This window comes from Saccopteryx bilineata, chromosome 9, assembly GCF_036850765.1.
Source record: "Saccopteryx bilineata isolate mSacBil1 chromosome 9, mSacBil1_pri_phased_curated, whole genome shotgun sequence".
NCBI classification, from domain to species: domain Eukaryota; kingdom Metazoa; phylum Chordata; class Mammalia; order Chiroptera; family Emballonuridae; genus Saccopteryx; species Saccopteryx bilineata.
The window spans coordinates 34,933,199-34,945,419 of record NC_089498.1 but is presented as its reverse complement, the minus strand read 5'-3'; the positions used below and the strand labels follow the sequence as shown (position 1 = coordinate 34,945,419).

Sequence of the window (12,221 nt, the reverse complement as noted above, 5' to 3'; positions counted from 1 at the left end):
GCCCTCTCCTCCGTATCTCCTACTGCTCTCGGTTTGGCCCCTCTGGGAGGCCTTTTCTGATTCCCATGACTCTCCCACCCTGATGCTCCCTCTCATTATCTCCCTGCTCCTCCTATTACTGGACTTGACTCTGAGAGGTGTTTACTTGTTTTCTGGCCCCAGAGAGGCCAGGGCTCAGCATCAAATCCCACACGACCCTGGGCAAGGCCCCAGACTTTGTGCCTCATCATGCCCATCTGGAAGATGGGTTCTCACGCCGTCTTCTCACGAGGTGATCACCCAGCCCCCAGCCTCCCATGAGTGCCGTCCTTACAGCTCAGCAGTGTGGGCCTTTCCGGACAGCTACCTGGATCACTGAGGACCCTCCCTGTTTTTTTTCTAGCTGACCCTGAAATCTTTGGGGGTCCAGTTCTGCTGCTGGGGCCTGGAGGCCGTGGGAAGGCAGAGTGAGGAGAAGGAGGAAAGAAACATCTGTTGAAACTATTTTGTTCTCTGTTGTGTACCCAGCACTGGGAACAATGTTTAACACATATTAAGTGCACAAGAAATGCCTGTTGACTGAGCGACAACCCCCCACCCCCCACTCCAGGCCCAGCTCTGGCTCTGTGCTGGGCTTTATGCCTTTGCTGCAAGGCAAGGAAGCAGCAGGTGAGACAGCCAGGGCCAAGAGAGGAAAAGTCACAGCCAGGAAGCAGGAGAACTGAAAATTAGACTCTGTTTTTCTTTCTTCCCGAGCCTGTGGCCATTCCAATCCAATAAGGAAGACTGTCTGGAGTGTTAAATTGGAACCAGAAATGTTTTGTCAGAGTCAGTCCACAAACGACACCAGCCACGTGACTGCAAGGGTGGGACAGGGTCCCTGACCTGAACTCAGGTGGTGGGTGGCACCTTGGGGATGCTCAGTATTGGCTGAGTCAGTGAGTAAGGAGGGCTAAGATTGGAATCTCGTGCTGCCCATAACAGCTGATGTTTATCAAACGTGCTACTCTGGCCAGCTCTGGTTTTCTCACCTGCAAAATGCACATAATGATGGCACCCATTCAGTATGGTTCTTAATCCTCTGTGCCCCTGAGGCTGGGGATTATTATTCACCCCATTTTGCAGGTGAGGAAAGGAGGTAGGAGGAGGTGGAGCCACTCCCCAGGTGTATGTACAGCTGGCTTCCCGCTGCATTCTGGGTCTGGCAGGCCCGCTATGTGGGGGATGGTATCTTGAGGAAGAGTAGACACCATCCTAGGGACAAGGTCTCTCAGTTATGGTCTCCAGATTGGCACCCTTGCCAGCCCAAGTGTAATTTTTAAACTAACCAGTAGAGGGTGCCCTTGAGCCATGATGCTTGCAGAAGGGCAGCATCTGCTTTTGGCTCCAACCACTGTGGCCTCTGGAGTGATGGCTGCCTGGGGGTTGTTAAGAGCTGCCATAGAGAATGGTGCCCTGACCCTAGGGACCTCAGGCATCCTGAACAGAGGATAGGCTTGTGTGGCTGAAGGCTTCTGCAGACCCAGAAGTGTGGCTGATACCAAAAGGGGCGAGGTAAGCGCTTAGGCCTGGAACCACCTGGTGTCTGTTTGTTTTGGGGCCTCCCTTCTCCAAGCTTTAGTTTTCTCATCTAGAGAATGGCCATGACTCTCGTTTCCATCCCAGGGGACTGTATGAGGATTAATGTAATAGTGAGAATAGGCTGACCTGGGGTGGAGCAGTGGATAAAGCATTGACCTGGAAGGCTGAGATCGCAGGTTCAAAACCCCGGGCTTGCCTGGTCAGGGCACATATGGGAGTTAATGCTTCCTGCTCCTCCCCCTTCTCTCTTACTCTCTCTCTTCCCCTTTCTCTCTCTCTCTCTTTCTCTCCCTTCTCTAATACGAATAAAAATAAAATTTAAAAAAAATCTATAGTGAGAATAGCAGGCTCAGCCCAGAGCCTGGCACAGGGGTGCTTGAGAAGGGGTGGCTGACCTCAAGGGAAGGAGGCAACAGTTCTCATATCCCCCCGCCCCATGATCCCTCATGCCCTGGCCAGCTGGCTCACATTGGTTATTTCGCCCAAACTTGGCAGCCACACACCCCACACTAGGTATTTCGTTCCCACAAGATTGATATCATAACTCCATTTTTAAACCGAGGTAACTGAGGCTCACAGAGGAAAGCCACCTGTTCCCAGTTACCCTACCTTGAGGATTCCCAACCCTGGCTATGAGACTCTCCTGTGGGCTTTTATTTTAATTTTTTTTTCTTTTTCTTTTTTTTTTAATTTAGTAAGAGGAGGGGAGGCAGAGACAGACTCTCGCATGCACCCCGACCAGGATCCAATCAGCCAGTCCACAAGGGGGCAATGCTCTGCCCACTTGGGCACCCGGCCAGCCCACAACCGGGCCCTTGCTCCGTTGCAACCAGAGCCATTTTTTAAGCACCTGAAGTGGAGGCCAACTCGCTCCAATCGAGCCATGGCTGTAGGAGGGGAGGAGAAGAGATAGAAAGAGAAGTAAGAGGAGGAGGGGTAGAGAAGCAGATGGGTGCTTCTCCTGTGTGTCCTGACCAGGAATCAAACCTGGGACATCCACATGCCGGGCCGATGCTCTACCACTGAGCCAACTGGCCAGGTCTCTCCTGTGGGCTTTTAAAAGTCCTGGTGGTATGCAGTGACATCAGGTCGCCTGGGGGTGGGGTCCCAGGGCAGTGTTTTTAAACTTCCCAGGTGGTTGCATTGGGCAGCCAACATGGAACAACACTGCCCTCTAGCAGGGAAAGGGCAGAGCCAGGTTGCAGAGGAAGTCAGTCTAACTGCTTATTACATACAGCACCTCCTCATTTCACCGCCGGAAGGCCCGCTCCAGAGGCCGGAGTTTGGGCAGTCTGGTTTGCTCTATCTCCAGGGCCCAGAACCAGCAGGTCCCAGTCTAGGCTGGGAGGAAGGCTTCCTGCACAAGCTTACCATCGCACCCTGAAATCTCTGAATGGCTCCGGGTGCTGGGATCCCCTCCCTACCGGCTCTGCCCTTGGGTCCCCGCCCAGCCTAGCCCAGCCTTTCCCCTCAGGAAATGGGCTCTTAATGGCCCGAGGTGGGCAGGTAATTAACAAGTAAATATTCTGGCTTTAGCACAAATGAGCTCCTAGTCTGGGGCAGGGTTGGCATTTTGTCGTTAATCCCCAAAGTCTGCTTTATCTCCTGAGAGCTTCTCCTTCCTGCTCAGCCACCTCGGCTGGAGGTTGTGCAGCCTGGGGACATGGGAGGAGCTAGAGTCCTGCCCTCCTCCCCCTTCACTCCTCCGTCTCCCTCTCCCCCTCCATCCCCTCCCTCCTCTCCCCCACCTCCCTCTCTTCTCTCTGCCTCCAGCATCTCTCCAGAGCCCACTGAGTGACCTGATGCTTCCTGATGAAGAATGTGGCTTTGTCGCCAAGCTTCCAGAACATGTTAAAATGCAAATGTAGGGCCCTGGGAGGATAGTGGCTTTTCTCTATTAGCATTTTATTTTAGAACTTTGGAATATTCGCCAGGAAGGGGCCTTAGAGACTGAGCAGGGAGGCTCCCTCCTGTCACTGATAACAATAATCAGAGCTTCCTTTTGTTGCCGGCGCTCCGTGAGAGGCTCTTTACGGATGATTACAGAGAAGCTAACGGGGATTGAGCACCTCCTGGGTCCCGCTGGCTGGGCAGGAGCTTTTCGTGAATTCTTTCATCGGATCGTGCTCCCCGCCCTTCAGAGGCTGGCACTGTCGCTACCCAACGGCAGCCAGTTTTGGAGTTTTGTTTTTGTTTTTAGCATTTAAGAGCCGCAGGTTTTTGAGGTTCTTTTATTGCTTGTTAGGACAACATGCCGGTCCCTGATCCAAACTCGGCTGGGTCGTTATAGAGCTGGATTGGCAAACCACAGAAATCAGGCCTGCCGTCCTTTTTGGTAAATAAAGTTTTATTGGCACACAGCCACGCCCATTCATTTACATATTCTCTGCAGCTGCTTTCCAGTTACAATGGCAGAATTGAATAGTTGTAACAGAGACTGCCTATAGCGCCCCCAAAGTAAAAAAATATTTAGTATCTGACCCTTTTCATAAAGTTTTTTCACTCTTATGTAGAATTGTGGTTATAAGAAGGACTAGCCTGACCAGGTGGTGGCGCAGTGGATAGAGCGTCGGACTGGGATGAGGAAGGACCCAGGTTCGAGACCCCGAGGTCGCCAGCTTGAGCGCGGGCTCATCTGGCTTGAGCAAAAACTCACCAGCTTGGACCCAAGGTCGCTGGCTCCAGCAGGGGGTGACTCGGTCTGCTGAAGGCCCATGGTCAAGGCACATGTGAGAAAGCAATCAATGAACAACTAAGAAGTCGCAACGCGCAACGAGAAACTGATGATTGATGCTTCTCATCTCTCTCCATTCCTGTCTGTCTGTCCCTGTCTATCTCTGCCTCTATAAAAAAAAAAAAAAAAGAAGGACTAGCTTATGGAATCAGACAGACTTGGGTTTGGGGTCAGATCCTGGCTTCGCCACACGCTTTTCAACTCTGTGTAAAATTTTACTCTCTCCCATCCTCAGTCTCCATATCTGCGATTGGGGCTGATTACAGTTCACACCTCTCAGGGTAGCTAGCCATGAAGGTGCTCAGTGCTGTGTCTGACGTGCGGCAAATGATCATTTATAGTCAACTGTCACCAGTGATAACAGGAGGGCTCCTCCACGGACTTTCCTTTTATTTTACATTCTGGGCTTCTGTGTGAGATTGCAGAAACATTGGCTCTGCCGCTTAATAGGTTTGAAAACCACTGCTTTAGATCAAGTTGGCAGAGGCCTTGGTGGGCGCTCTTGAGGGGCTTATAGTCTGATGGAGCCTCTTCCTGCAGAACTGACCAGCCTGGTAGATTCGGGGGGTTGCCAGGACAAAGCAAGCTGTGATATCTGCATCTGTCATCTATTGCTGTGTAAGAAATTACCCCCACAGTTAGTGGCTTAAACATTATCTCCGTTTCGGTGGGTTGGGAATTCAGGAATGACTTAGCTGGGAGGTTCTGGCCCAGGGTCTCTTCTGAGGTAACATTCAAGCTGTCAGCCTGGCCTGTGTTATCTGAAGGCTTGCCTGGGCTGGAGGACCCACTTTCCAGGTGGCTCCTTCACATGGCTGCTGGCGGGAGGCCTCAGCTCCTCAGCCACGCGGGCTTCTTCACAGGCTGCTCGCATGCCCTCCAGCACGGCAGCGGCTCCCCCAGAAGAGCCAGGAGGAAGTTGCAGTATCTCTTAGGACCTCACCTTGGAAGTCACACCCCATCCCTTTGGTCTTATTTCTGTTCATTAAACGTTCCCCTAAGCCCATCCCACACTAAAAGGGAAGGGACTCCATGTCTAGGGCACAGACCTTGAGAGCCACCACACTGGCCCTGTAGAGGTCATTCAGCAGCACTGTCCCAGTGGTGCTCAGGGTCAGCCTGAACGGCAGTAGAAATGATAATCATCCCATTGCTCAATTCCTGCCAGGGGCTCAGATACTGGAGCTAATACAATCCCAGTCTGGGGCTGTTTGGGGGGAAAAAACAAAGTGGCAGAGCCTGACCTGTGGTGGCGCAGTGGAAAGGCGCCCACCTGGAATGCTGAGGTCGCCATTTCAAGACCCTGGGCTTGCCCGGTCAAGGCACATACGAGAAGCAACTGCGAGTTTGTGCTTCTCATTCCTCCCTCTCCCTTTGTGAAGCAACTGCGATCTTGCTCTCTCCCTCCCTTCCTCTCTCTCTCTCAAATCAATAAGTAAAAACCTAAGAAAAAAGAACAAAGTGGCAGAGCATAGAGATAATGATTTTAACACCAATCCAGGGTTGCCCGAAGCTGTTTTTCAAATTAATTTTTTTTTTTTTTTGTATTTTTCTGAAGCTGGAAACAGGGAGAGACAGTCAGACAGACTCCTGCATGCGCCCGACCGGGATCCACCCGGCACGCCCACCAGTGGGCGACGCTCTGCCCACCAGGGGGTGATGCTCTGCCCCTCCGGGGTGTCACTCTGCCGAGACCAGAGCCACTCTAGAGCCTGGGGCAAAGGCCAAGAAGCCATCCCCAGCGCCCGGGCCATCTTTGCTCCAATGGAGCCTTGGCTGCGGGAGGGGAAGAGAGAGACAGAGAGGAAGGAGGGGGTGGGGGTGGAGAAGCAAATGGGCGCTTCTCCTATGTGCCCTGGCCGGGAATCAAACCCGGGTCCCCCGCACGCCAGGCCGACGCTCTACCGCTGAGCCAACCAGCCAGGGCCTCAAATTAAATTTAAAGCACTCCTACTTGCTCTGTCCCAGTCACTATGCTAGACTCCCGTGAGATAGTGCCCGCCCTCCCGATGCTCACAGTAAAAGGAGACAATTAAGAACTAACCCTTTCAATACAGTGTGATTGGTGCTGGAAGACTGTTGAATGAATATGAATGTAATGGACAAAGGAGGGAGGGATCAGATTTGCTGGGGTGTCTTTCCTAACGGTGAGCCTATTGGGATGGACTTTGAAAGATGAATAGGAGCTCATTATGCTTTCTAGGCAGGGGAAACACCTACCTGTTTGAGGGCATGAAGGAACTGGGAAGCCCCGTGTATTTTGAAAACTGAACAGTTTAGAGAGTGTGGGCAGGTGGCAGGGAATGATGCTGTAGGAAGTTTGGGCAAGAGGCTGACTTTAATTGATAATCAACATTGATGATCAACAATGTATTTTCTGATGCATGGTTCTGTGAGATGTTAACAGATTCTAAGGTTAAGTTCAGGAAGCCCAAGGTTAAGCACGATTAAATGTTTGTTTTATTGATTTTTAGAGAGAGGAAGGGGAAATAGCGAGAGAGAGAGAGAGAGAGAGAGAGAGAGAGAGAGAGACATTGATCTGTTCCTGTATGTGCCCTGACTGGGGACTGAACCGGCAACCTCTGTGCTTCAGGAAGATGCTCTAACCAACCATGCTCTCTGGTCAGGGCAAGTTAAGCACAATTAAAGCAGCTTCCTTACTGCAGGACTTCTCACAGGCTTTCATTCTCTGATGTGCACAGGAATGTCTAAGACAGCGGTTCTCAACCTGTGGGTCACGACCCTCGCGGGGGTCTAACGACCAAAACACAGGGGTCGCCTAAAGCCATCGGAAATACATATTTTATTATATGCCTAAAGCCATCGGAAATACATATTTTATTATACGCCTAAAGCCATCGGAAATACATATTTTATTTTAAAATGTATTGTATAATAAATATGTATTTTCCGATGGCTTTAGGCGACCCCTGTGTTTTGGTCGTTCGACCCCCGCGAGGGTCGCGACCCACAGGTTGAGAACCGCTGGTCTAAGAGAAGGATAGAGTAGATGGGATTCAGTCAACATTCAAATCCATGGGATTCCCAAACTCATCTGATCATTTAACCCTGTTGGGGAAAAGCCCCAAAAGTCTAAATTCAGGATCAGTTCTGAAGAACTGACACATAGCCTTACCAAATTCGTAAGGGCTTTAGTAGAAGAAATTTATATACATGAGCAAAGCAGCTGCTTCCGGTGTTGGCAGGCTGGGTAAAATCTGCACACGCGCGTGCGTGCGCACACACACACGCACCTGCCCAGAACGTGGTCCCTTATTATAGGGAGTTAATAGTATAAAGGGGTTAAAAGCAAAGCCATATGGTGGGTAGTCTCATAGACCACCAGAAAGAACAATGCATTTCTAAGTTAAAAGATAACATCAGGCAGTTATGAGGCTCTATATATTCATTAACCTCCCTCCTGGGGCATGATGTTTGTCTTTGGGCGGCTGCATTCCAGCGGTCTGAGCAGTCAGCCAGCCCAGCGTGAAGCTGTGGAGTCAGAGCACTCACAGAGAATGCAGCACCTCCCAGATGCCTTTGCTGCAGGAGCCCTGTTGCACCTCTATAGTAAGTTCCCCTGCACTCCCTTCCCAAGGAGGCCAGTGTTCCAGGGAACACTCTTCGGGAAATGCTGCTTGTAGCTAATGGTCAAAGAGCTAGGGAGTGTTCTAAGTGGTATGATCAGACTCGCGGTTACTGGCTGCTGCGCGGAGGGCGGACTGAAGAGGGAGAAGTCAGGAGATGGAGGGACTAGTTAGGGGCATGAGGAGAAGGAAGGGGGTCAGAGACATTGAGGGCGTGGCATCTGTCAACGTGAAGGTTGATTAAATTGGTGGGTGGGGGTTGGAGGGTGAGGAGGAAAGGGCAGAATGGTGGTCGACACTGTGGTTTCTAATGGACGTGATGCCATCGACTCAGACAGGAAGAATGGAGGAAGGCATTGGGTGGGGTGGGTGGTGAGGGTACTTCTGTGTCAGGTGGAGATCTGTCTGTAACTGGGCTTGGCCAAATTACCTGTCCTTAGTTAATGAGAGAGGTGGGACAAGGAATTTAACACCTTAGAAGAAATGGACAAATTTCTTGAAAAGCACAACTCACCAAAACTGACGCAAGACAGAAACAGAAGAGCTAAGGAGCCCTCATATCTATTAAAGAAACCAAATTTGGAATCAGATGTCTTTGCGCAAGGAAAATGTCGAGGCCAGTTTTGCTGGTGAATTCAATCTTACACGCAGGGAAGGAACAACACCAATCTTACACAGACTCCTTTAGAAAATCATTCGTGGGAAAGGTAACTTCATGCATGGCTTCCACTCAGAGAGGCCTGGGTTCCGGTTCAAGCTCTGTTGGTTTCATCCTGTCGGGAGTCATGTTTTAAGTATGCATTGTGTGTCAGACACTGTTCTAGGCACGGGTGTTACATTTGTGAACAAAGCAGGTAAAACTCACTGTCGTCGCCAAGTTATGCAAGGTCGGTGGGTCATGTAACTGTCCTCAGCCTCAGTGTCCTAATCTGTGAAGTGGGGACAGGAATGCACTCTTTCCTGAGAGTTGTCAGGACTCACAGTGATGGAGAAGGGAAGGAGGCAGGCAGGCAGGCAGCCAGCGGTGGGCAGTTCCCCAGCGGCCACTGATGTTGTCTCTCTGTCATGTGTGTATGTGTGTGTTCCACGGCCTGCCCTCTCAGGCTTTAAAATGTGTGTCAGCAGCAGCAGCAGCCACGACGAGGCCCCCGTCCTGAGTGACAAGCACCTGGATGTGCCCAACATCATCATCACCCCCCCGACCCCCACGGGCGTGATGCTGCCAAGGGACTCCAGGAGGACAGGTAAGGCCACTCTGCCCCGCTGCCAAGCCAGGTTGGGTGTGAGGGGACTGGCCAGGGACAGCTCCAGGGCCCCCTGCTGTGCTGTGGGTCTGAGTGCATGTCCTCACCTCCCCCTGGGTTTATTAAAAATTTACCCTCGGGTCTCCACTGGGGGCCCCTTACCGTGGCATCAGCCTCGGCAAGATGTGGCATGTTAAGTAATTAGCTAGACAGCCCCTGCCGGCAGCCGAGCGAGTGATGGATGAGGCTGGGCAGGCTCGCCAAGGTAATTGATGGATGTGCCTTCCGCTGCTAGCCAGGCGACTGGTGCTCCATCTTGCTGGCTGCAGAGGTTAAGCTGGACAGGACAGGCTTGGAGATACAGCCCTGCCGAGCTGGGGGCTGATCTCTGGGCCTTCTGGAAGCAGCCCACGGCAGGGAGGGGAGAGAATGGAATTGTTCTCAGAGAGAGGGGTAGAGGGAAAGGCCAAAACTGGTGCCTCCCTGTGCCCCTATGTAGATACCATTGGAGCTGGTGGGACAAATTATTCATTTATTCATTCAACAGATTTCCTGAGCCAGACCTGTGCTAGGTTCTGAGGCTGCTGTTGTGAATAATAATAATAATAATAATAACAAAACAGTAACTAGAAGTAATGACTCTGATAGCAGTTATTGAATCCCAGTAGTAACTCTGAGTTAGGTCTGGTTTTCATCCCCATTAAGGTGGGTAAACTGAGGTTCAGAGTGGTGGAAACACTTGTCATACAGCCGGTGAGTGGCAGAGTTGGGATTCTAACCCAGGTGTTATCTAGAGCGCACCCCATGGACCCGTAGTCTAGACGCCCTCCCAGTGGCTAGCATTGTTTAGCCAACCAACCACTGAGACATGAATTGTGCCTAACTTGTGCGGGGGACACGGCTTGGCAAAGCTGATACAGAGCTCCTGGCAATCTGGTGGGGGGAACTTAGGCACACTTTTCCAGATGTGTTGAGTTTGGATCTCAGCTTGTCCAAAAGGGTAACTGACCTAGAGAAAGGTGTTGGACTCGGGGCCAGTCCTGTGCAGTTAGTTATCAGGGCTGGGCCATGCTCAGTAAGGATTATAATGGGTCACCTTTTTATGTCACCTTCCCAAGTGACAGGCACTAGGCTAAATGCTTTTCACAAATTTTATTTCTCATTCCAACCCCATGGGCTGTGTGTACCATCCTTATCTCTAGTTTGCAGACTGGGAAGCTGAGGTCCAGAGAGGGAGAGGGACTCACCCAGGGGCGTGCAGCAAGGTGGGAGAAGAGCCAGGCTCCCGCCTCAATGTCTCATTGAGAGCGCGGTGTGGGCAGCAGAGGCCCAGGTCCTTGGTTCTGCCATTATACGCCCTTCCTTCTCTGACTCAGGGTCCCCATCTGTTAAATGGGATCCTTTATTTATTTATTTATTTTTTTGTTTAAACTTATTCATTGCAGAGAGGCGGGGGGAGACAGAGGGAGAGAAGGAAGGATCAGGGGAGGAGCTGGAAGCATCAACTCCCATATGTGCCTTGACCAGGCAAACCCAGGGTTTTGAACTAGTGACTTCAGCATTCTAGGGCAATGCTTTATCCACTGAGCCACCACAGCTCAGGCCTTAAATGGGATGGTAACCACCTTCCCTGTTCCCAGGGTCATGTGAGTGCCGACATGTGGTTATTCTAGAAGGTGGGGTGAGAACCTGGAGACCCTGGGCCTCCAGGGGGATTCCTAGCCCTGGGCGAGGTTTCTTTTAAGCTTACACAGTTTTAGGGGATGGTTGGCATAGAGGGACCAGCACAGGGGTCCCCTGCTATTCTATTGGAGGCAGAGTTCAGACCAGACCCTCCGCTTTCCCATTCAGAGAAGAGAAGCACAGGAGAAAGGGTCAGAAAACCCTGAATTTGGATCCTGGCTCAGCCACTCATTGGCACGTGACTTTGAACAGGAAGCTTTACCTCCACGACCCTCCGTTTTTCCATCTGTAAAATGGAGACAATAATAGGGCCTCAGAGAGTTTATAGAAGATTTAAGATGAGGCAGATCAAGGGCTGATTTCTGTGGAGTGTTGTGGACATTCTCGCCAGATATTTAGGGCAAGAGGAAAGATCATCAGACCTAGGTGGTCTGAGGACTCTGAGAGATGATTAGGTAGTGGGGGCTTCCCCAGGCCGCGAGGAATCAACCCCAGCCCTGCTCGGCCACCTGCTGATTTAGAGCAGGTCTCCACTCTCTGAACCTCAAATTCCCATCTCTAGAACCGCCCAGTCCTGGGCTTTAAGAGGCTGAGCTCAGGGAGGGCCCAAGGGGTGCACAATCTCAGGACCTTCAGCCAGGGACCCCAGGAGCTCAGCACTAAGTGTGGGATGAGGGGGCCACGGGAATCCTGTGAGACCCAGCATCACTGGGCTCCCTTCTAAACATCCGTTCACACCACTGCCCGTATATGGAGGGATCTCAGGGAGGTGGTGCAAAGCAAGGAGCCCAGAGGCACTGGCCCTGGAGCTCACGGGGAAAGGGGGCCTGGGGGGTGGGGATCCATCCACATGCTGATCCCCCTCTGTCTCCTAGTCTGGCTGGACGAGACGGGGTCATGTCCGGAGGATGGAGAAATAGACCCTGAAGCCTGAGAAGGAGGCACAAGTCAGGGATTTGTTGGCACCAGCTCCTACTCTGGCCATCCCTCATTCTACCTGTCCCCAAGGGGGCGTAGCCGCCTGGGACAGATGTGCTGAGTACCTGGATGGGAGAGTGATCAAGGTACTTGCAGGAGAAGTGTGGCGACATGAGCAAGGAATCGGCCCTGCAGGCTTCCAGGATGATGTTTCCCTGACCCCATGGAGTGGAGCGGACCTCGCATGCCTTCACATTTTCACTGACCCCAGGGCCATGGTGACGGCCATCACGGTGCCAGGGAGAGGCTTTCTTCTGGACAAACACACTCCCCGCACCCTGGGCCATGCAGACGGTGCCCAGGAGATCAACACACACAAGAACTTCTTCCACAGGAGTGGCTCTGTTTTTTACAAGTTGTTTTACAGATGTCAAAGCAGTCCAAAAGTGATTTATAATTTTTTTTTTTTTTGCATTATAAATAAAAATCCTCTGT

General features: G+C 51.6%; 1 protein-coding gene across 1 annotated transcript in view; it reads left to right on the top strand.

Annotated features, from left to right (window-relative positions):
* C9H16orf74 (chromosome 9 C16orf74 homolog) overlaps positions 1–12,221 on the top strand; it is a 36,497-nt gene extending 24,276 nt beyond the window's left edge. Inside the window, exons 4-5 of the mRNA XM_066244120.1 lie at positions 9,007–9,125; positions 11,684–12,221. Of these exons, the coding sequence (XP_066100217.1) occupies positions 9,007–9,125; positions 11,684–11,742 (178 nt within the window). The 3' untranslated portion in view covers positions 11,743–12,221. The remainder of the gene's footprint in view (positions 1–9,006; positions 9,126–11,683) is intronic.